Source organism: Ovis aries, chromosome 8 (assembly GCF_016772045.2).
Source record: "Ovis aries strain OAR_USU_Benz2616 breed Rambouillet chromosome 8, ARS-UI_Ramb_v3.0, whole genome shotgun sequence".
NCBI classification, from domain to species: Eukaryota; Metazoa; Chordata; class Mammalia; order Artiodactyla; family Bovidae; genus Ovis; species Ovis aries.
In genome coordinates this window covers 47596321-47622389 of record NC_056061.1, presented here as the reverse complement: position 1 = coordinate 47622389, position 26069 = coordinate 47596321, and the positions used below count along the sequence as shown (strand labels likewise).

The 26069-nt window shown below is 40.9% G+C and overlaps 1 protein-coding gene across 5 annotated transcripts in view; it reads right to left on the bottom strand.

Annotated features, from left to right (window-relative positions):
* BACH2 (BTB domain and CNC homolog 2) overlaps positions 1–26069 on the bottom strand; it is a 388486-nt gene that overhangs the window by 86160 nt on the left and 276257 nt on the right. For all 5 annotated transcript variants that reach the window (XM_060419566.1, XM_042253398.2, XM_060419564.1 and 2 more), the window contains one exon: positions 5636–5890. In XM_060419566.1, the coding sequence (XP_060275549.1) occupies positions 5636–5890 (255 nt within the window). The remainder of the gene's footprint in view (positions 1–5635; positions 5891–26069) is intronic.

Genomic DNA, 26069 nt, shown 5'->3' with positions numbered 1-26069 from the left:
ACCTAGAACGCTGTCTCCTGGTACAGCCTTTGATAAACATTTATAGGATGAATGAATAAATGAATGAATGAATGAATGAGGAAACAGAAACTCAAGGAGGTTGACTGGCCTGCTCAAGACCCCACGTACAGTTAGTGCCAACGTCCGGATTGTGGTTTTCCCAGCCCCTCATGGTTGATGCGCCTCAGTTCCTAAAATTGGCCTACTCTACTTGAGAGGTTTGTCTAGGCGATAAATGAGGGGATGCCAAAGGGCTGGCTCTGTGCTTCGGGGTTGGGGAGTGCTTTGCGTTTCTTGGTCAGGCCATGTTCCAGAGACCTCCCCCACCCCCACAAGAATCACTCTCGGGCTCAGGACACTGTGGCCATCCTCTGCTCATCCAGCATGGAACACTTTCTGTAGTATGACATCCTGAAAGCACTGTCCAAAGATAATTATACCTGTCTTATTGTTTCTTTAAAAAACTGGGCCGAAGCCATTCCAGGAACATTAATGGCTTTCATCGTCTCTAAAAACTTTCAGACAAGAAGATTCCATCATTTCCCTGCTGGCCTCTGGGCCCAGCAGCACCGCACAGGGACATTCTTTCCTGCACCCTGTGGTGGAGACTTCATAACAAATGCCATTTTTTTCAGAACCCTTTTGGGTCAGTTTTCCCTGTTGTTTAGCACTATCAAAACAAGATCTGTCACAAAACATTGGGAGGGAGAGAGAAAGTGAAAGACACAGGAAAAGCAAAAGACAGAGATAGTGAGTGAGCGGAAGTCTGAAATATATTGACAGTTATGAAAACCTAAGGTCTGCCTGAAGGGGCCATATGTACGTAAGTCTACCCTGAAGCCATATGTATGTAAGTCTACCCTACAGCCATATGTACGTAAGTCTACCCTACAGCCATTCCCTGGGTGAACCTTCTCCTTCTCTGGAGAGTGAAAGAACCCGGCAGACAAGCCCAGAGAAAGGGACCAGAGCCTTGGCAATAACCTCTCTCCATCTTGTTTGTTTGTTTATTGATGGCAAATGAGAACTGGGTATATTTAAGGTATACAATGTGATGTTTTGATATATGCATACACTGTGAAATGATTACCACTAAAAACAAATGAACGAATCTGTCACCTCCCATAGCTATCTTTTATTTTTGGGTGTGTGGTGAGAACTCTTGAGATCTACTCTCTTGGTGAATTTCAAGTATACTATATGCTATTATTAGCTACAGCGACCATGCTTTACATTAGGTCTCTAGAACTTATTCATCTTATAACCGAAAGTTTGTACCCTTTGATCAATATCTCCCCTTTGGCCCTACCCCTCAGCTTCTGGCAACCACTGTTCTATTCTGTTACTATGAGTTTGACTTTTTTCCTTAAATGCCACAAGTAAGTGAGAATATGCAATATTTGTCTTTCTTGGTCTGGCTTATTTAACTTAGTATAATGTCCTCTATGTTTATTCATGTTGCCACAAACATCAGGATTTCCTTTTTTTTTTTTAAAGCTAAATAATATTCTCTTGTGTGTATGTATGTGTGTATTTACATACAGACCTCATCTTCTTTATCCATTCATCTGTTGACAGACACTTAGGTTGCTTCCAGATTTTGGCTATTGTGAATTATGCTGCAATGAACATGGGACTGCACATAGCTCTTTGAGATAGTGATTTTATTTCCTTTGGATATAGACTCAGAGTGGGATTGCTGGATTGGATGGTAGTTCTACTATTTTTAACTTTTTGAGGCACCTCCATACTATTTTCCACAATGGCTCTACTAATTTACATTCCCACGACAGTGCATAAAGGTTTCCCTTTCTCCACATCCTTGCCAACATAGCAAGAACGGCCTTGCCATGCTTGGCACATCAACCACTTTCTCTTTATCTCTTAACTCGAAATACACTTACTATTATACATCAGATGATCTGTTTCATTGTTGAATGAAAGCACTAAGGGCAACGCCTTATCCCCTAGTCTTTGGTAACACACATTCCTGGATGTGCTTTTCAATGAGGAGCCAACACTCAAGTCACACAAATCCTAGGGACTATCTGTCATTCCATTTTATGGGAGGAAAAAAAAGGAAGACAATTTCTTGACTCTTTGACTTCTAAGAGGCCCCTTTCAGTTGAGAGACTACACTGGCACTGCGGTGGGCTCAGCTCTGCAGGCAATGGTGCTGCCCATCGGGGGTCAGGGTTTGGGGCTAGAATTGCGCAAGTGGACAGCAGCTGCAGGCCGGAGCCGGGTCTGGCCTAAGCCGACTAAGCAGGGCAGTAGGAGGGGTAGCAGTTTGTATCTGGAGATTTCCTAGCCAAAGATGGAGCTTTTGGATTTGGCCGTGCTGGGCCATGAGAAGCTCGGTGGCTGGCCGGCCGAGAGCACAGAAGTGAGCCGAGCGAGAACAAGGCTGGGACAAGGGCCAGAAGGTGATCTGACCATGATGGATTATGATGAAGATTTCCAAGGAGCTAATGAAATGCTTTTTCTTACATCATAGGAACCAAATGCCAGTGAGTTCCAGGCAGCTACTTTTCAAGGTAGTGTTTGTGATGTTTATTCACCACTTAATTCAAATTCTATGAAGTCATTCACTGAGCTAAGTAGGACAATGATCTTTGAGCCTGCAAGGACCTTGCAGTGCGCACACAGCAAGGAGAGAAAACAATGCCCGGTGCTTGGTTGGGGCCACAGGACGGGGCTCTGAGCAGAGGCGACAGGCTTGGAAGTGGGTCTCAGAAAAAAATTACAGACCCACAAAGGAAAATACCATGGAGGTTTGTTTGTATGCCCATTAGCGAGAAGCTTAGAGCTGGGTTACTGACAATATGAATTCACATATCATAGGAAGGAAAAAAAAAACGTTTAGTTATATCTGAAGGGTTCAGGCACATAAATAACCAGAATGTTTTAATGATTTGGAAATGCAGATGACACAGGGGCAGAAATCATTTCACACGACTAGAAAGAAGAAAACCAGCATTTAGCAGATTCTCACTTAACTGGAAGACAAACAACCGAAAAGTTCCAACAGCAGATTTTTGTGTGACATCTCCCCAGTGTGCCTCTGACTACAGCGCCCAGTGCCAAAGAAATAAGAGATCATCAAGGATTTGATCTAAAAAGAAACTTTTAGGTTAGGTTTTATTGCCTTGGCATTGTATTATGACACAAAATTTAAGGACTTCAGAATTTTAGGGGTTTTTACAGGTAAGAACTGGGGCTCAGAGAGGTTAAGGGACTAGACGAGCATTACAGAGCTTACTGGGATTGGGGGAGGCCAGGGCTTATAAGGTACAGGGTCCAGGGAGTTTTAAGATGTGGTCAGCAGTCATGGAAGAGAGACTAAATTATGTAAATTATGGTTTTCATTTGTAAATATATTTTAAAATAATCTAACTTTTTAAAAGCAGTAAAAAACATAAATTAGGTGGTTCTCAAACAGATACAGATAGTAAATTAACTGGAAACTCCACCCCGTCCCCAAAACCATTCTGGATAAGTGGGATTCTTGTCAGATATTTTCAGAGAATTCTAGAGTGAAAGTAAATTCAAAAGGCATTCTTGACACCCGCCCCTCTAGAGACGAAGAAAGAGTCTCACATTTGATGAAGTCCTACTAGTTTAAATGGAGACTTTTATATTTATCCTATCACCTCATGATGGATTAAGTAGCTGCCCACTAACACAGACGAGGACAGTCCAGCTCAGGATCACTAGTCACCAGGCAGCTGCCTCTCCTTGGCCTTCCCACATCACTTGGCATATAAACGTCCCTCCCTACCCCAGCCCCGATTACATGGCCTTCAGCTGATTGGCTCTTTGGCATCTTGTATTGGGATCTTTTTAGTTATGCTCTTGCCAGGGGTGTGAGAAGTAGTGATGGAACCTTTCACATGGGTACATAGCAAAGAATATTCATGTGAAACTCTATGCCACCTTCACTTTGCCAGCTGGCCACTCTCCTGCTTTGCAGACATTGCTTAACAGGGGACTGGATCTGGTGATCCTTCTGACTCCCTGTCTATTTTTTTTTTTTTGAAGGGGGGCGGGTATACAGCGACTTTTAAAAATTGAAGGACAGTTGATTTAAATTGTTTCAGGTGTACAGCAAAGTGTTTCAGATTTATAGATAGGAATATATATGCATCTATATTCTTTGGGCTTCCCTGGGGGCTTGATTCTTTTCCATTATAGATTATTATAAGATATTGAATCTAGCTCCCTGTGCAAATAATGTTGTCTTAAAGTCTATTTTGACTAGTATCAATAAAGTTCCCCTAGCTTCCTTGCTGTTTATCTATATTTTGTATATAGTAGTGTGTATATTTGTTTCTTAGGTTGAACTTGAATGTCTTTCTGCAGAGCAGGTGCTTGCCTCACCACTGCCTACTTCTTATATAGTGAAAGTGAAAGTTGTTCAGTCATGTCTGACTCTTTTTAACCTCATGGACTATACAGTCCATGGAATTCTCCAGGCCAGAATACTGGAGTGGGTAGCTGATCCCTTCAACAGGGGATCTTCCCAACCCAGGGATCAAACCCAGGTCTCCCACATTGCAGGCAGATTCTTTATCGTCTGAGCCACCAGGGAAGCCCACTTTTTATATATAACCTGCTGTATTCATTTTTATGATTTCTAGGCCTCTGGAGGCACTGGATTTATGACCTCTGGGACTTAGAGTTAGTTGCACCCATCACTCCCTCAGGGTGACTGGGTCGTTGGTTTCTCCTAGGAGTGCTGTGAAGAGCTGCTCTGTGGATCATGGCACAACTCTGGGGCTCTCTTTGTACAGACTATGGGTGTGAGTTGTGCAGTGCACAGCCTGTGCAGCTGTCAGCGGCCCTAGTGCTAGTGGTGCATAGGAAACGATTCTGGCCTGAACACAAAGCCTAAGGCTGCTCAGTGTCACTCTTAGTCCCACAAAAATGAAGAGGAGTCAGGATGACGGAAGAAGAGAAACAGCATATGCAGTTCAAAGGGGTGACCAATCTAATGGTCTGTCAGCATGAAGCCTATCTTTTGAGTGTCGGCAGCTCAAACTAGTCAATTGAGTATCATCTCTGGACAGAGCAAGTACATCTACTAGTGTCCCCAAGGTACAGAAGTGACTGGACTCCCCAAAGTAATTAAGAAACCTGAGTAGGGTATTTTCAACAATGGTGAGAAAAGCACAGTTTACGCTTCTTAGAATCTAACTATATTAACTGTGAAAACGACCGCTTGCTTTTACTTTGCCTCTGGGCAAGGAAGGTGCTGTGAATACTTTCATTCTTTTACTCTCAAGGTAAGTCAAGTGTTCCTTCAACCATTTGAAAGAGAAAAATCATAGCAACAGCCCCAGTGATTCAGATCCCACATCTAGGATTGTACTAAACTTCGGTCAAACAACTCAAAACCCGAAGAGTAAGTGAACTAGAAACTATGAGAGGCTGCGAGCCACAGGTGAGGTTCAGATTCACGCTTCCGAGACTTGAAATGCATCAAATAGAAACCGGCTCAGCCACAAACCTAACATGTGGGTAACTTGATCATCAACCCGCAAGTGGGGATGTGGCATTGCGCCCACCTTCCAGGTCCACCTCCCAGTCAACAGGCCTCTATTAGCAACCACACGAACAAACCATAGTACCATACCTCCTCGGGCAAGCTGACCACCAAATCATTTTTCGTCTGTCCGACCAGCGCCTGCCAGAAGTATTCACTGCATGCGGCCAGCACAGCTCGGTGGGCCCGGAACTCCTTCCTTTCCACGATCAGGGTCACGTCACAGAGAATATCCTTTTTGCGCTGGTCATTGAGGCCCAGGAGGATGTTGGTGCAGTGGACTGTGGACTCATACACATACATGGGGGAGTCAGGCTTCTCATCCACAGACATGCCGTTCACACCCTGAAAAAGAGCAAGCCAGCCTGGGTCATCGTGGCTCCCTGCGTCAGAGAGACGGTGAGAAAGGATGCTGACCTCCTGTGAACCACCACCCTGATGGAGTCAGGCTGAAAGGCGCAGAACTGTCTGTTAGCATCTTATGCTCAGTTAGCACCGTGAACTCATAAAACATCTGGAAAGTCGTATTCTATGGCTGACTTTTCTCCTTTCCCCTTACTGCGTCTTTTTAAACCCCAATGGAAACAAAGCCAGGTCTTTTAATGGAACACCCCAAACACTCAAAACACATACCCACTTTAAAACTTGGTAGTTTTGATTTTGTTAGTGGACTGAAAGGGAACTTTCACACATACTCAGTCCCAGTGCAAGTATTAACTGAGCTTTGTGTTAAGAGGAAATGAATCATTCAGAAGTATTGGCAACGCTGCCTTGATGAAGCACGTGTTTAAGTTTCTGGGCTGAAATTTGGCCAAGACGCCAAGTGGTTAAACATCTAATCACAATGCGTAATTTAACATGGGAACTAAACGGACTGTGTATGATGGAGTGGATGTAGCCACTTATCTATCGCAATTGCCCTCCATCACTTCAAGCAAAGCTACCATAATGCTACTACTGTCATGAAAGGCTCTTGAAAAGAAGTGGAAGTGTGCTATCATTACTCCAGCAGACTGGGTGTACACTCTCTTCAAGGAAATACAGTATATCACATTAGCAGTAAAAAAAAAAAGATATATTCAACAGTGAAGATTACTTTTACAAAGAGGTTCTTCTTTGCTTTAAAAAGTGTCCACTGATGAATTTTAAAAATCTAATTAATTTACCTATCAGTTGCGCTAGTGGTAAAGAACCTACCAGCCAATGCAGGAGACATAAAAGATGTAGGTTTGATCCCTGGATCAGGAAGATCCCCTAGAGTAGGAAATGGCAACTCACTCCAGTATTCCTGCCTGGAAAATCCCATGGACAGAGGAGTCTGGCAGGCTACAGTCCATGCGGTCACAAGAGTCAGACATGACTGAAATGACTTAGCATGCAACAGTTTTCCACTAATGTTTACACTAGTATGAATTTCAATAGTGAGTCTTACTTTCTTTTTGGCTTTATTCTTATTTATTTCGTTTAAAAAAACTTAAAAAAATATTTGGTGGTGTTGCCCGGCATTCAGGATCTTAGTTCCTTGACCAGGGATTGAACCCATGTCCCCCGCAGTGGAAGTGTGGAGTCTTAACTATAAGACTGCCAGAGAAGGCCTTCTTATTTATTTTTTAAAGAGCTTTAACACACCATAAAATTGCATAGCCTACAGCATGCAATCTTGACATATTTTGGCAGATATTCACAACTGTGAAACAATACTAAGTCGCTTCAGTTGTGTCCAACTCTTTGCGACCCTGTGGACTGTAGCCCGCCAGGCTCCTCTGTCCATGGGATTCTCCAGGCAAGAATACTGGAGCGGATTGCCTTTTCATTCTCCAGGGGATCTTCCTGACCCAGGGATGGAACCTGTGTCTCTTGTGTCTCCTGCACTGGTAGGTGGGTTCCTTACCACTAGTGTCACCTGGGAAGTCCAAAAATGTATTCTCCAAATACTGTAGTCCCTTGGTATCCACTGGAATTGACTCCAAGACTGCCCACAAATACCAAAATCCATGGATTTTGAAACCATAATCACAATCAATACACTGAACATATTCTTCACCACTGAGTCTCTTTACATCCCTTAACAATCTCTCCCTTGCACTCCTCCATTCACCTACTGATGGATACTTGGGTATTTCCAGCTTTGGGTTGTTACAGATAAAGCTCCTCTGGATTAGTGCATAAATCTCTGTATGAATGTAAGCTTTTATTTCTCTCATGTAAACACCTGGAGATAGAATTGATGGATCATTTTGTATGTGTAAGTCTAACTTATAAAGAAACAGCCCCTGTTTTCTAAAGCGTCTGTGCCATTTTACATTTTCAATGGCAGTGGATGAGAGTTCACTTCTTTCCCATCCTTGCCACCATGTGGCATGGTCAGCCTTTCTAAGTTTGGTAGTTATAATAGGTGCACTGTGGCATCTCTCAGTGATTTCAGTTTGCTTTTCTCCAGTGACTGAAGATATTGAGAATCTTTCATGTGCTTATTTGTCATCTATCCATTTTCTCGGTAGAGCATTTAATCTCAGAGTCGTGGGTTCATGCCCCACGTTGAGTGATGTGTTGGGGCTTCCCTGGAGGCTCAGATGGTACTGCTTGCAGTGCAGGAGACCTGAGTTCGATCCCTGAGTCAGTAAGATCCTCTGGAGAAGGCAATGGCAACCCACTCCAGTACTCGTGCCTGGAGAATCCCATAGACAGAGAAGCCTGGTAGGCTTATAGTCCATGGGGTCGCAAAGAGTCAGGTGTGACCAAGCGACTAACACTTTCACTTCCATACCTTTTCTCTGGAGAGATTCTCTGCCATTTTACACTGGGTTGTTTCCTTATTACTGAGTTTTGAACGTTCTTTATAAAAGTTTTTAATAAAAGTCTATCAGATATGTGATTTACAGATGTTTTCTCCAGGTCTATGGCTTGTCGTTTTATTCTCTTAGCAGTGTCTTTCAAAAAGCAGAAAATCTTCATTTGATGAAGTTCAGTGAGCAATTTTTTCTTTAATGAATCATGCTTTTGGTGTCATATCTAAAAACCCTTTGCACAAACCAAGGTCACATCTTTTGTCAGATTTACAACTAGATATTAATATTTTTAATGCAATTAGAAATGGTTTTGTTTTTAACTTACATTTCTGATTTTTCATTGTTAGTATATAGATATATAAATTATGTTTGCATATTCATATTGTATCCTGCAGCTTTGCATAACTTGCTTATCAGTTTCCATAGACTTTTCAGGGTCTGGAGTTTTAATTATAAATTCAATTTAAGAACTATTGTCAAATTTATTGGCATAAAGTTACACATAATATTTCCTTATGTTCCTTTAATATCAGTAAAATCTGTACCAATGGCACCTCTCAGCCTCTAGATACTAGAAATTTGTGTCATGTCTTTTTTTTTTCCTGATCACTTTGGCTCAAGGTTTATCAATTTTATTAATATTCTCAAAGAACAAGCTTTTGCTTAAATTGATTACTTTCTGTTTTCTATTATACTGAATTCTGCTCTCATTATTATATCCTTTCTTGTCCTTACTTTGGGTTTAACTTGCTCTTCTTTCCCAGTCTCCTAAGGTGGAAGTTGAATTCACTGACCTGAGATCTTTCATCTTTTCTAATGAAAACTTTACTGCTGTACATTTCACTCTAGTTACTTCAGCAGCAAGAAATGTTGAACTTTTATTTTAATTCAGTTCCAAATACTTTCTAATTTTCATTTTGATTTCTTCCTTGATGCATATATTATTTGGAAATAAATTAACAGTGAGTTCCCTACATACAAATGAGTTCCATTTCAAGAGCATGTTTGTAAGTCCAATTCGTTCTTAAGTTCAGCAAAGTTAGCCAAGGTACACAACTAACACAGTTGGTTATAGGGTACTGCACTGCAATAGATTTATAATACTTTTCACACAAATAACACATAAAACACAAGCAAACAAAAAAGCCTGCTGGGAGAGAAGGAACCAGAAACCCAGCCTCTGCTCACACAGGTTTCAAGTGAGGAAGATCTGATAGGCTAGACTATGGTATCCTGGACGAAATGGAGGGAACAAGACCCTTGAAGAGAAGTTACCATTAGGAAATGGAGAATTCAAACCTAGAGGGACATTTTGGAATAATATGTGGAGCTGATGCCACCAGCTCCTCTAGTCCCATGTATCTTAGTCCAGAGGTTTGTTCTAGGAACCATGGCTGAGCAAGGGATACAAATATGCCGCCTGGGAACCCAATGTGGAGCTCCACTGAGGTCTGAGTGGGGCTGACTGCTATATGGCAGGATTGGACAAGGGTTCACCTACCAGGTAGGAACAGTCATCAATAGTGATAAAGTCAAGGCAGCAGGTGGATTCTCAGATTCTAGTTCACGAGTATGATGGTCTCTTTCTGCAGATGACATACTATACATAGAAAACCCTCAACATGCCACCAGAAAACTACCAGAACTCATCAATTAATACAGTAAAGTTACAGGATACAAAATTAATATACAGAAACCTGTTGCATTTCTATACACTAACAATGAAAAATCAGAACAAGAAATTAAGGAAACAATCTCATTTACTACTGCATCAAAAATAATAAAATATCTAGGAATAAACCTACCCAAGGAGGTAAAAGACCTGTAATGGGAAAACTGTAAAATACTGATGGAGGATTTCTCTGGTGGCCCAGTGGCTAACTCCACGCCCCCAATGCAGGGGGCCTGGGTTAGATCCCTGATCAGGGAACTACATCTCACATGTTGCAGCTAAGAGTTCACATGCCTCAACTAAAGATTCAGTTCAGCCAAATAGATAAATAAACTAAGTATTTTTAAAAAGATACTGACGGAAGAAACTGAAGATGACACAAACAGCTGGAAAGAGATACTGTGTTCTAGGACTGAATAATTAATACTGTTAAAATGACCATACTACCCAAGGCAATCTACAGATTCAATGCAATTCCTATAAAATACCAAGGGGTTTTTTCACAGATCTAAAGTATAATTTAAAACATTTTATGGAAACACTAAAGACTATGAATTACCGCAACAATCTTGAGAAAGGACACAACTGGAGGCATCATGCTCCCTGGCTTCAGACTACAGTAAAAGCTAAAGTAATCAAAACAGTATGATATTGGCATAAAAACAGACACATAGATCAATGGAACAGAACAGAGTGCTCAGAAATAAACTCACACATTTATGGCCAATTAATCTATGATAAAGGAAGCAAGAATATACAATGGAGAAAAGATAGTCTCTTCATTCAGTAAGTGGTGCTGGGGAAACCAGAAAGAATGATATTAAAATGTCACTCTTTATAAAATTAATGTCACATCATATATAAAAATAAACTCAAAATGGATTAAGGATATAAATTTAAGAACATAAAAATCCTAGAAGAATACACAAGTGGAACACTCTTTGATATAAATTATAGCAATAGTTTTTGGATCTGTCTCGTAAAGCAAAGAAAATAAAAACAAAAATAAACAAATGGGATCTAATTAGACTTAAATGTTTTTGCACAGCAAAGGAAACCATAAGAAAAAAAAAACAAATGAAAAGACAACCTACAGAATAGGAGAAAATATTTGCAAATGATGTGACTGACAAGGGGTTAATATCCAAAATATATAAAAATCTCACACAACTCAATATCAAACAACAACAACAAGCAAACAACCCAAGCAAAAAATCAGCAGAGCTAAATACACACTTCTCCAAAGAAGACACACTAATCACCAACAATCACATGAAAAGATGTTCAACATCACTAATTATTAGAGAAATGCAAATCAAAACAATGAGGTATCACCTCACAACAGTCAGAAAGCCCATCAACAAAAAATCTGCAAATAATATGTGTTCCTATGGTTGATTCGTGTTGGTATATCAGAAACCAATACAACATTGTAAAGCAATTATTCTCCAATTAAAAATAAATTAAAAAAACAAATACATGCACACACACACACGAGTCTACAAATAATAAATGCTGGACAGGGTGTGGAGAAAGGGCAACCCTTCTACACTACCGGTGAGAATGTAAATTGGTGTAGCTACTATGGAAAACGGTATAGAAGTTCCCGGAAAAACTACAAAGAGAACTAGCATATGATCCAGCAATCCTACTCCTGGGCATATGCCTGGAGAAAACTCTCATTTGGAAAGATACATGCACTCCAATGTGCACAGCAGCACTACTTATAATAGTCAAGACACGGAAGCAACCTAAGAGTCAATCAACAGATGAATAGGGACGATAAAGAAAGTATATATCTGTGTGTGAAGTGAAGTGAAGTGAACGTCACTCAGTCGTTTCTGACTCTTTGTGACCCCATGAACCATTCAGTCCATGGAATTCTCCAGGCCAGAATACATATATATATGTGTATACACATGCAGACACACAATGAAATACTACTCAGACATAACAAGAATGAAAATTGTCCATTTGCAGCAACATAGATGGGGTTGGAGGATATTGTGCTAAGTGAGATAAGTCAGAGAAAGACAAAGACTGTATTGATATCACTTGTATGTGGAATCTAAAAAAAAAAAATACAACATACTAGTGAATATAACAAAAAGGAAAAAATATCTATCATTCCCAAGACGCTGTTGCTAGACTCTAGTATGTCTGAGGATTTTCTTGACTTTATTACATTATTCCTGGATAATCCTTACAATACCATGCCAAGCCCACTCTGTGCCTCTTGGTTTTTACACTCCTACCAGAGCTTATCATACCCCTCCCCGTTGGCCCCTCTTCAAGCATAATGGAACATGATGTTTCTCTTCTTTTAGAAATCAGTCAGCCCTTCCCATGCTCCAGTTATCATTGGTGTTCTTCTAGGAATTCTGTCTAATTTGTCTGTTTTGGACTGACCAATGCCAACCAGAAATCTGGTTCTCCTATCAATGCATTATGTTATTATTATTATTTTTTTACCTACCGTACTAATATAAAAACACATTTTTCCCCCTAATGCAGCAAATCCTGAAATCTGTAGCAGGACCCATGGGATCTAAGAATGAAGTACTTTGTAGTGAGTAACAGCCCAGAATAGCATATAGGAATCTGACAGCCAGTCTTTACGCTAAGCATTAGACAATGTGTTAAAGTGTGCAGACATTAGCTGAAATCAGATTGTAAGGAAGCTTTCCAAAGGTTCTGATTTGGGTTTTGGCTGGATCTCATTCTTCCTTTTGTAGGCCAAAAAACCCCCCAGCTGCACAAGTACACACACATATACCCCAATCATCTTATCATATGGTTTGGCAGTAAAAGATAATTAGTATAATTTTATCAGAGTATGCTCATCCTCTCAAAAAGCTACACAGACCACAACTCTTATCATTCAAAGATGAAGTGTTAATGAATACAGACTCACTTGTTAACTCCCTCTTTCACTCTTCATTCACTATTGGGTCATATTCAGAAATTAAAATGTCTAACACTTAATTCTGAAGGTAAAAGTCTACATTGAAAAGCCAAGAAAAGAAAAAGAACTACAATGGGAAACCTGAAAAGTTTCAATTCACAAAAAAGTAGAATGTTAAGTTTTTCAGATAATGTGTCATGTTTACAATGTTTCATAAGAGAAGACATGAATATGCCTTGCAAGTAATGAAAAAGACCAAATTACAAACCATTTCACTTGAAATTCCAACCACACTTCTCCTAGAAACAGCGCATTAAGTAAACACTTCTGTGAATCAAACACTAAATTATTTAGTATTTGCTGAGTAAATTTCTGCTCTTATGAAGTACTCTTTAAAAGTCACTTACTACAGAACTGTAAGGGTTAGTTTATATAAAAGAAAGTTATCAAGTCTATAGAAGTTTTAGAGTGCACTGTGCCATTAAAATTACGAAGTTATTACTTTGGGATTGGAAACACTTTTCAATCGCATCAGGACTCAAACTTCTTACTTAAAGTGGAAAGCAATCCAATTTTGGCATTTTCTAATGGAAAACTGCAGTGCCTGTCACTTAATGTCTCTAATGCCTTTAGATAGCTAAATTGAGGGCCTGACATGGAGCACTAAAACGTTCTCTGTTCTTTATTTACTCAAACACTCCATCTGCGTGTGTACTAGTTAGTGGCTAGGGAACTGAAATTTAAGGCCGTTATTAGGAGGAAGCACTTAGAATTATATCATCAAATCCTTAATAGCTCTGAATGGTTCTCCTACTTCAACATAAACTTCCATTTTCCTTGACCTTTCAGGAGGAAGTTCAATTTACTGATACAGTTTGTGACAATGGTTTTTACTGTGCAGTTGAGAAAAATTAGGAACCATCATAATAGGCCCCAATTTCAGGGGTAATTTAGCTGTTGATGTTGTTGTTTTACTTCTTATAAACAGAGCCAAATAAAAAAGAATCGAAACTTTCAAACTATTGGGTAACATAATATTAGTGACAATGACTAGCATTTCCATTTTCAAAAGTAAACTGGAAGTCTTCCTTAGCAGTCCAGTGGTTAAGACTGCCTTTCACTGCAAGGAGTGTGGGTCCCATCGCTGGCCCGGGAACTAAGATGTTGCATGCTGAGTGGTGTGGCCAAACACAAACAAAAACAAAAGTACATTCATGCTATGGCTTCATTAAAAAAAAAAAAAAGTAAACTATTTGTAGAGGAACAGTATGATACAGAGACTGAGCTAAAAGAAATACTAGAATGTTGGCAGCAGATGGTATGTAATAATCTAAAGCCAATAAAGAATTAAAGATTTACTGCATATCCACAATACTGGAAAAAATTGGAAAATTAAATAAATAAAGTGTTTGTGAAGATATAAAGTCACAGGGACTCACACACTGACCACTGGTTCAGATTCCTTGGGAAACACTTTGGCATTATCTAATGAAGCTGAAGACTGTCACTCAGTAATTCCGTTCTGAGACTACACACAAGTGATGCTTCTGCATGTCTGTAGCAGAACTCTGGACAAGAGTGGTCACAGCAGTGTTGTGCAGCTTCTCACTGGAAACAACGCAATGTCAGCTGGTAGAAGAATGAATAAACACACTGAGGTATATGCATATATTGTTTTAATGGAAGAATACAGAGCAAATTAGAGTCATATGCAACATGGACAAATCTCACAAACCTAACATTGAGTACTGCGCTAGAGAAGCAAGGCACAAAATAACAACATGGTTGGATTCCATGGACATCAAGTTCAAAAACAGATAAAACTTCAGTATCTATGGATACACACATAGGTGGTGAAACTAAAAAGAGGACTCAGGACTTGCCTGGTGGGCCAGTGGTTAAAACTCCATGCTCCCAATTCAGGGGGCTCTGGTTCAATCCCTGGTCTGGGAACTAAGATCCCACATGCAATGCAACAGGGCCAAAAAATAAAAACAGAAAAAAGAAAAAGACACAGAAGGGAGAGACTTATTAGAAAGTGGTACTGGGAAGGTCTCAGGGGTGCTGTCACTAAGTTCTATTTCTTGACATCAGTGATAGGCAGGTATTTGTCTGCTTTTTATTGAATTACACATTTGCTTATGCACTTTTCTTTTTCTACACTGTATTTTATAAAAAAAAAAAAAAACAACCCTATGATTGTGTCCTCAGACACTCAGTTGTATCCAACTCTTTGAAACTCCATGGAATGGAGCCCACCAGGCTCCTCTGTCCATGGAATTTTGGAATGGGTTGCCATTTTCTACTCCAGGAGATCTTCCTGACCCCAGGATTGAACCAGCATCTCTTGCATTGCAGGCAGACTCTTCACCACTGAGCCCTCTCGCTCTAAATGGAAGATTTTAGGAACGAGTTTACAGCTCAAGTTCCCTGCCTCAGTTTCAGTGACTTAACTACAAAGGTCCTGGGATGGACTTTGGGTTTTAAAGAAAAATACATAGCCACATCTTATAACCTACAATTTAAGGTCTGAAGGGACCTTAAAGGCAATCAAGTCTAGCTGGACATTTTAAACAAGAATCTTCAAAAATGGGCAGAATACAGGGACAAGACCCTTCAGGAGGTAGTGAGACATCTGAGAACAGGCTTATTTCCAAACAAGCCTCTTTTCAGAGATCTCATGTTTCATCTTCTCTCACTGAAAACCCAATCACTTCAATGCACTTCCACTTCCTTATCTATAAAATGAGGAAATGGACTAGGTGACCTGCAAGGTATTTCTAGTTTTAATTTCAATGGTTCTGTGAAAGTATAGAAAGTTTAAGAAAAACTTGAAATGTGAGCCTTTCTAAGTACAGTCTTGAAAAATCTTTTTTCTTTTTTAATCTTTTTTTTTTGTGGAGATGCTCAAAATAACATAGCTGGTTGGAATGGAGAAATACCACCACAAAACTTTTGGGAAAGATGAACAAGAAAGGAAGACTTTCCCCAAAACAATCCAAACTTTTTCTCCTTAAAAACAAGTCAACCCAAAGGAAGGATGGATCAAGAGCCAATTTGTTCATACCAATGGGATGCAGTGCCCACTGGGACTGAACAATGGTTCAACACTTTGCTCTCTTCTCACCCTGCTCCCCTCAAAGAGGGTTGTGGTGTGCAGGATGGGTTCTCAGAAACTGTAGCTCTTGAATCAAGTGGGATGTCCATCAGCTCCTCCTATCGGAATCCCCACCCAGTGATGTCAGGTGACACAACAGTGATGTCAGGCTGTTCGGGAGCCAGCAGGAGGTTATGATTCGGATTTAGCAATCACATAGGACATATACTGTCATTTCAAAAAGCAGATGAAAGAATTACATGCTCTGAAATCAATGGGGGAAAGGGATTCCATGCCAGACTGTTCAAGATACACAATTATTCTGTCATACAGAGTCAAGTAAGTCAGAAGGAGAAAAACAAATATCATACAATAACACACAAATATGGAATCTAGAAAAGTAGTACTGATGAGCCTATTTTCAGAGCAGGAATGGAGACACAGACATGGAGAATGGACACATGGACCCAAAGGGGTAAGACAAGCAGAGAGTGGGACACATTGAGAAAGTAGCCCTGACATATTCTCCAGGCAAGGATACTGGAGTGGGTTGCCATTCCCTTCTCCAGGGGATCTTCCTGACCCAGGTCTCCTGCATTGCAGGCAGATTATTTACCTTCTGAGCCACCAGGGAAACCCACTATATACACTATTATGTGTAAAATATATAGCCAGTGGAAAGCCGCTGTATAGTAGCGGAAGCTGAGTTTGGTGCTCTGTGATGACCTAGAGGGGTGGGATGTGGGGGCTTGCAGGGAGGCTTAAAGAGGGAACGGATATGTGTATATATACGGCTGATTCACACTGTTGAACAGCAGGAACTAATACAACACTGTAAAGCAATTATATTCCAATTTAAAAAATGGTAAACAATTATCGTCAGTGGGGTTTGGGTGATGGCGGGGTGGGGGTGAGGGAGGAGTGTGGGCAGGGAGGGAGTGTGGCATTAGGAACGGAGAGACTGGAAACATGCGCCTCTGCCATCATCTCCTATGCTCGTCTTTTCTATATCTCGATGCCTGCTTTTGGTTCTTTTGTGGCCAGCTCCCAGCTAAGGGTATAGACGAAGCCCCCATTTATTCCGCCGGGGTAGGTCCACTCCTACCCTTGGCTGTCTTGTCACTTCCAGTTTGTCTCCGTTCCTACTTCTTTGTATCCATGTTCTCCATTTATATTCATTTCTCATACAGCAATCTCTGCTTCCTATTAGCATTTGCTTCTTGCACATTAGGAGTTAGAGGACAGAAAGAAGTCATTTCCCTTCTCCATTTTTCTCTATCAGGGCATCTGTGTGAATTGTTCTCTCCTGGTGTTCCCTTCCAGCCAGAGAAATATGACCCTAGAGCCTCACGCTGCTAATGTGAGAAGAAATTATGAACAGTGATTAGGAGGCTAAATGAGGGTGGTGGAACCTATTTACTTCATTAAGGTTCCTTCAGGGAAAATGCAAGAATGGGAAACTGAGAGATAAGGGTTAATACTCAAAGAATAAAAGATCCATTTGACTCAGAGCAATCTTCAGTCTGCCTGGATTCTATCAGACGCCCTTCTCCATGGGGAAATCATTACAGAGAAATGACATGCAAAGTGCACCATAAAGCATCTGAGTCAAACCAGAGAGAGGATGACTCAACGGATCATTTTACGTTTTAATAGAAGGTGCTGCAGACTTGTATCCAGTGCACAGTTCGACACGGGGCGCGCACTCCCCCCGCTCTAAAACTTCGCCATCGGGTGGGAGGGGAGTTCCCAGAACTTGACAGAAATTATTCTGTCTTAGAGAAGCACCAAGTCAAAACTCACAACAGAGAATCAAAGACTAAGAAAAGACAGCTGATAGTCAAATGCAGAAACAAAGGGAGCCTGCGAGTCTAATCCTAACTTTAGCATTACTGTCAGATCTCAGACTGTCGAAAACTGAACTCAGTAATTAGTGGACTTCAAATCTGATTAAGGGGGTGGCAGAAAGAAAAGGGAGAGAGAGGGAGGGAAGGAAAGAAGGGAAGAGGAAGGAGGAGGGGCAGAAAAGGAAAAAAGAATATTTAAGTGTCATCATTTAAAAATTTTGCTCCTTGAATTCATTTCAATAGATAACTGTGTCATTCACTTCAGAAGTTTACTCACCAGGTCAGTGACAATGCTGGGCTTGGTTATTGATGTGAAGAAACCATGTTAACAAAGCCATTGTTTCCTGGGCTAGTTTTCTGGGCTAGTTACTGCTTGTAAGTGCTAAAACGTGTAAGTTGCCAAAGGTAAAATCATCTGATCAGGAAGTATAGTGCTACCTAGAGAAGGAATCATCAAACCTAACTCTTTCTCGGGGAAAGGGGTGGGGGTAGGCTCACCTCCAGATGCACTTTTGACAGAAAGGTCTGCCTGTACATAAAGGACATCTACAGTTATGTGGCTGTTCATCCCTGTGATCTCTAGCAATGGCTGTTCCGCTTCCTGAGAGGGTATGCTGTTTACAGGTGGGAAAGAAAACAGAACTGAGTTTCTGTGGCTTGGCAGAAAGATAGCTTTCACAGAAAAGGTACGGAATAAGAGGAAACTTGGTTCTTTCATGCACTGGGGTCTTTCGGACAATGTGATTCTGTTCTGAAATACTGTTGTCTTTGCAGAGATGCAGGCTGGCATGGATGAATTTCAGATTGCAAGATGATTCAGCTGCTAACTAAAAACAAAACTCGGCACCCATGGCAGCAGCACCCAATCAAGGCATCAAGGCAGAGGAGTCATCTGGTTTGAGGGTCCTTTCGGAGACGCTTTGGAAATTGTCAGTGGATTTTCCACTAAAGCCTGGGCACCCTCACTCCTATTTTTCCATTTCAAAATGATTAAAACCATGAAGCTAAGACCATTGCTTGGCAGTCTGTTAAATCCCACATCAGGTAATAAAAGCACTTGGACCATCTGTCACCAAGAAGGAGATCAAACGGAGCTGGAATATGAACACACAGGTGAAGTGCGCTCCTGGGAGGATGCGGGAATGGCAGGAGGTCAGTGAAGAGAGACGGGGGGAAGGATGTGCTCGGAGCCTTCTAAGTCCCTGTCCTGTCCTTGGCAGCTTCTCAGTGTGATGAGAAAGATATGCCTCAGATACAGCAGAGTCTGTTAGGAAGAGATTTTGTTCTAACTCACTCATTGTAAAAAGTCAGATTTGCACTGCCATGGCGGAGAAAATACCCTCTCTCCAAATGGACAGGAAGAGGTATGACCAGACTGTACCAGAGAAGCATCCAGAAGCATTCAGAAGTGCCAGGCAGGAAGAGACTACTCAATACTTTCTTTCCTTTCCTTTTTGTTTTGGGTTCTGGGAAGGTCCTCTCTCTTTTTAAAATAAAAGTATAGTTGATATATGATATTATATAAATTATGGATGCACAATACAGTGATTCATGATTTTTAAAGGTTATACTTCATTGATAGTTATTATAAAATACTGGGGATATTCCCTGTGTTGTACAATGTATCTTGGTAGCTTATTTTATACCTAGTAGCTTGTATCACTTACTTCCCTATTTCTATTGCCCCTTCCTTCCCCACTGGTACCCACGAGAGCTTGCTCTCTACCTGTGAATCTGCTTCTTTTTGTTATAGTCACTAGGTTGTTGTATTTTTTAGATTCTATGTATAAAATGACAGCAGACGGTATTTTTCTTTCTGTCTCAGTGCTTTCTTGATTCTACAGTGTACCTGATTCCTATTTCTCCTTCCAACCCTAGACAGAGGGCCCTCCATTTGAGTTTCTGCTCTCCCACCTCTTGGCTGTAGGACATTGGGTACATTAATTAACGTACCCAGTTAGACTCTGTAATCCTTGGTTTTTCCATCTGCAAAATGACTATGTGAAGATTAAATGAGATGAAGCAAGAAGATATTTGAGGTTCCCTGGTGGCTGAGACAGTAAAGAATCCACCTGCAATGCAGGAGACCCAGGTTTGATTCCTGGTTTGGGAAGATCCCCTGCAGAAGGAAATGGCAACCCACTCCAGGATTCTTGCCTGGACAATTCCATGGACAGAGAAGCCTCTCAGGCTACAGTCCACGGAGTCACAGAGTCGGACATGACTCAGCAACTGACTATACGGAGCTATTCAACTAGTTCAATAAGGTATTTAAGATGGTCTTTGTTTTACAGTAAACACTCCACAAATAGAAACTATAATTATGAAAGGAAAATGAATTTCTTTGTACATTATAAAAAATTTGTAATTCTGCACAGAATGAGAGTTTCTTATATTGAGGCAAACCCAAAGTGTATGAAGAGTGAGGTATGTCTTTGTTTGCTAGATTCTCCTGCTTAACTAAACCTGAGGAAAGCCCAATTTGCCTGATTTCTATCCATAGTCTGGGAGAAAATGATGCAATAATGTGAGGGATCTGGTGTTTTCTGGCAACTTTGACCATGACGTCACTGCAGCCTTCCCTCTCTAACATCCATAATGACCGTGAATTGGACAGCAGATTTGAGAGCTTTCTGAGAAGCAGAAAGTACTCTGTTTGCATCAGGAACAATCCTCACCACCCTTTGATTAATTCTACACATGATTATGGTGGTACACATGATTATATTATTAATATCAAGAGTGTCTGCTCTGCTGGGCACTTAACCCTGATATATTTCTCCCTCATGCCAAGAGAAGGCATCTGGCAGATGGAGGGAGGCTTGTACTGATTCTCATCTAACAAAGTTTCCAAAAGATTCCATCCCATCAATGCTTGTTAGAAGGATGAGCTTTGAACAGTCCACCTTCTATGACAGGCTTTCCCAGTTTTCTCCCTTTGAAACCTTTTGCATGTTTCATACAAATCAGAACCTTCCTGAATCTTCAGAGACAGTGTGTGTAGCAGTGGCCAGCCAGGCTCTGGAGCCAGTCTGCCGGCGTCTGCATACCAACCAGAATCTTTCTGTGAGGATCCCTCATCTGTAATCCAGTTGTCATGAGGAGCAAGCAAGCTAAAGCACAAAGTGCCTGGAGCAATTCCTGGAGTATACAGTCAGCATGCACTAAGCACTGTATCAGCAGGGTTAACAGAAGCAGGACCGTGCAATGGTCGAGGACAGCCAGCCTGCCTGCTTGGAATCCTGATTCTGCCACTCATATCTGGCCCAACCTCCATCAGCACATAACTTTTTTGGGTCTCATTCTTCTGATTTATATGAAAAGAGTATGATAAAGAATGGTAGCCTACCCTGTAGGCTCATGAGGATGAAAACATTCCACGTGTGTGTCTGTTCATTAATTCACTCATTCAGTATGCAGTATGTGGCCAATAAAATTAGCTCTTCTCTCTCAACATGCCAACTGTTTCCATCCACTTTTCATTCCCAGACTGATGACAGTTTATCTTTTTTTTTTTTTAATTTTTTTCTCTGGTATTGAGCTACATGGGCTGCTTATATATTTTGCAGATTAATTCTTTGTCAGTTGGTTTGTTTGCTATTATTTTCTCTCATGCTGAGGGTTGTCTTTTCACCTTTCTTATGGTTTCCTTCATTGTGTGAAAGCTTTTAAGTTTAATTAGGTCCCATTTGGTTATTTTTGCTTTTATTTCCATTACTCTAGGACATGGGTCAGGGAGGATCTTGCTCTGATTTATGTCAGAGAGTGTTCTGCCTATATTTTCATCTAAGAGTTTTAAGTTTCTGGTCTTATATTTAGGTCTTTAATCCATTTTGAGTTTGTTTTCATGTATGGTGCTAGAAAAAATATACAAGACGCTCATGCAGCTCAATACCAGAAAAATAAACAACCCAGTCAAAAAGTGGGCAGAAGATCTAAACAGACATTTCTCCAAAGAAGACATACAGATGGCTAATAAACATATGAAAAGATGTTCAACGTCACTCATTGGTGGTTGAGTCACTAAGTCATGCGCAATCCCCTAAGTCTTGGAACCCCATGGACTGTAGCCTGTCAGGATCCTCTGTCCATGGGATTCTCCAGGCAAGAATACCGGACTGGGTTGCCATTTCCTTCTGCAAGGGATCTTCCTAACCCAGGAATCGAACCCAGGTCTCCTGCATTGCAGGCAGATTCTTTACCAACTGAGCTATAATGCAAATCAAAACTACAATAAGGTGTCATTTCACACTGGTTAGAATGGCCATCATCAAAAAGTCTACGAACAATAAATGCTGGAGAGGGTATGGAGAAAAGAGAACCTTCTTACATGGTTGGTGGGGATGCAAATTGATTCAGCCACTATGGAAAACAGTATGGAGATTCCTTAAAAAAAAAACAAAACTAGGAATAAACTGCCATATGACCCAGAAATCCCACTACTGGGCATATACCTGGAGGAAACCATAATTGAAAAAGACACACTGTACCCTAATGTTCACTGCAGCACTATTTCCAATAGCTAGTACATGGAGGCAACCTAGACGTCCATTGACAGATGAGTGGATAAGGAAGGAAGTTACATTACACATATACAATGGAATATTACTCAACTATAAACTCCAGTACTTTGGCCACCTCATGCGAAGAGCTGACTCACTGGAAAAGACTCTGATGCTGGGAGGGATTGGGGGCAGGAGGAGAAGGGGACGACAGAGGATGAGATGGCTGAATGGCATCACTGACTTGATGGACGTGAGTCTGAGTGAACTCCGAGAGTTGGTGATGGATAGGGAGGCCTGGCGTGCTGCGATTCATGGGTCACAAAGAGTCAGACACGACTGAGCACTGAGCAACTGAACTGAACTGAACTGATACAGAGAAATGCATTTGAGTCAGTTCTAATCAGGTGGATGAACCCAGAGCCTATTACACAGAGTGAAGTAAATCAGAAAGAGAAAGAAAAACATTGTATATTAACACACATGTAAAGAATCTAGAAAGATAGCACTGACATTCCTATCTGCAGGGCAGACAGGAGACACGGACATAAAGAACAGACTTTGGGACATAGTGGGGGAATGCGAGGGTGCGATGATTGGAGAGGACAGCATTGAAACATATATGTTACTATTTGTAAAACAGACAATCAGTGGAGGTTCGATGTAAGACTCAGGGAACCCAAAGCCAGCGCTCTGTGACAACCTAGAGGGCTGGGATGGGAAGGGAGGCGAGAAAGGAGTTCAAGAGGGAGAGGACATATGTATAGCTATGGCCAACTCATGTTGATGTATGGCAAAAACCACCACAATATTGTTAAGTAATTATCCTCTAATTAAAAATTTTAAAATGTAAAAAAAAGGAAGTGGAGAAAAATGAACAGTTTTTAAAATTGAAGAATAATTGATTTACAATGTTCAGATATACAGCAAAGTGATTCAGACATACATATATGTATCAGTCAGTTCAGTCACTCCATCATATCTGACTTTTTGCAACCCCATGGACTGCAGCACGCCAAGCTTTCCTGTCCATCACCAACTCCCAGAGCTTACTCAAACTCATATCCATCAAGTTGGTGATGCCATCCAACCATCTCATCCTCTGCCGTCCCCTTCTCCTCCCACCTTCAATCTTTCCCAGCATCAGGGTCTTTTCCAATGAGTTAGTTCTTTGCATCAGGTGGTCAAAGTGTTGGAGTTTCAGCTTCAGCATCAGTCCTTCCAGTGAATATTCAGGACTGATTTCCTTTAGGATGGTTGGATCTCCTTGCAGTCCAAGGGACTCTCAAGAGTCTTCTCCAACACCATAGTTCAAAAGCATCAATTCTTCAGCGCTCGGCTTTCTTTATGGTCCAGCTCTTACAGCCATACATGACTACTGGAAAAACCACAACTTTGACTGGACAGACCTTTGTCAGCAAAGTATTGCCCCTGCTTTTTAATATGCTGTCTAGGTTTGTCATAACTTTTCTTCCAAGGAGCAAGGATCTTTTAATTTCATGGCCGCAGTCACCATCTATAGTGATTTTGGAGCCCCCAAAATAAAGTCTCTCAGTTTCCATTGTTTCCCCATCTATTTGCCATGAAGTGATGGGACCAGATGCCATAATCTTAGTTTTCTGAAGTTGGGTTTTAAGCCAACTTTTTCACTCTCCTCTTTCACTTTCATCAAGAGGCTTTTTTCCTCTTCACTTTCTGCCATAAGGGTGGTATCATCTGCATATCTGAGGTTATTGATATTTCTCCCGGCAATCTTGATTCCAGCTTGTGCTTCTCCCAGCCCAGCATTTCTCATGATGTACTCTGCATAGAAGTTAAATAAGTAGGGTGCCAATATACAGCCTTGACGTACTCCTTTTCCTATTTGGAACCAGTTTGTTGTTCCATGTCCAGTTCTAACCGTTGCTTCCTGACCTGCATATAGGTTTCTCAAGAGGGAGGTGAGGTGGTCTGGTATTCCCATCTCTTTCAGAATTTTCCACAGTTTGTTGTGATCCACATAGTCAAAGGCTTTGGCATAATCAGTAAAGCAGAAATAGATGTTTTTCTGGAACTCTTTTGATTTTTCCATGATCCAGTGGATGTTGGCAACTTGATCTCTGGTTCCTCTGCCTTTTCTAAAACCAGCTTGAACATCTGGAAGTTCACGGTTCATGAACTGCTGAAGCCTGGCTTGGAGAATTTTGAGCATTACTTTAGCGTGTGAGATGAATGCAATTGTGGGGTAGTTTGAGCATTCTTTGGCAGTGGCTTTCTTTGGGATTGGAATGAAAACTGACCTTTTCCAGTCCTGTGGCCATGGCTGAGTTCTCCAAATTTGCTGGCATATTGAGTGCAGCACTTTCACAGCATCATCTTTCAGGATTTGAAATAGCTCAACTGAAATTCCATCACCTCATATATGTAAACCTATTCTTTTTCTGATTCTTTTCCACTATCGGTGATTCATTTGTGACATTGTACAAGGAGGCAGTGATCAAGACCATCCCCAAGAAAAAGAAATGTAAAAAGGTCAAGTGGTTGTCTGGGGAGGCCTTAGAAATAGCTGAGAAAAGAAGAAAAGCGAAAGGAGAAGGCAAAGTGAAGGCAAAAGTGAAAGGCAAAGGAGAAGAGGAAAGATATGCCTGATGCAGAGTTCCAAAGAAAGAATAGCAAGGAGGGATAAGAAAGCCTTCCTCAGTGATCAATGAAAAGAAACAGAGGAAAGCAATAGAATGGGAAAGACTAGAGATCTCTTCAAGAAAATTAGAGATACCAAGGGAACATTTCATGCAAAGATGGGCAAAATAAAGGACAGAAATGGTATGGACTTAACAGAAGCAGAAGATATTAAGAAGAGGTGACAAGAATACACATAAGAACTATACAAAAAGATCTTCATGACCCAGATAACCATGATGGTGTGATCACTCACCAAGAGTCAGTCATCTTGGAAAGTGAAGTCAAGTGGGCCTTAGGAAGTATCACTATAAACAAAGCTAGTGGACGTGATGGAATTCCAGTTGAGCTATTTCAAATCCTGAAAGATGATGCTGTGAAAGTGTTGCACTCAATATGCCAGCAAATTTGGAAAACTCAGCAGTGGCCACAGGACTGGAAAAGGTCAGTTTTCATTCCAATCCCAAAGAATGCTCAAACTACCCCACAATTGCATTCATCTCACATGCTAGTAAAGTAATACTCAAAATTCTCCAAGCCAGGCTTCAGCAGTATGTGAACTGTGAACTTCCAGATGTTCAAAGTGATTTAGAAGAGGCAGAGGAGCCAGAGATCAAATTGCCAACATCCGTTGGATCATCAAAAAAGTGAGAGAGTTCTGGAAAAAAATCTACTTCTGCTTTATTGACTATGCCAAAGCCTTTGACTAAGTGGATCACAACAAACTGTGGAAAATTCTTCAAGTGATGGGAATACCAGACCACCTGACCTGTCTCCTGAGAAATCTGTATGCAGGTCAACAAGCAACAGTTAGAACTGGACATGGAACAACTGGGAAAGGAATATGTCAAGGTTGTATACTGTCATCCTGCTTATTTAACTTATAAGAAGAGTATATCATGTGAAATGTTGGACTGGATGAAACACAAGCTGGAATCAAGATTTCCATGAGGAATACCAATAACTTCAGATATGCAGATGACACCACCCTTATGGCAGAAAGTGAAGAGGAACTAAAAAGCCTCTTGATGGAAGTGAAAGAGGAGAGTAAAAA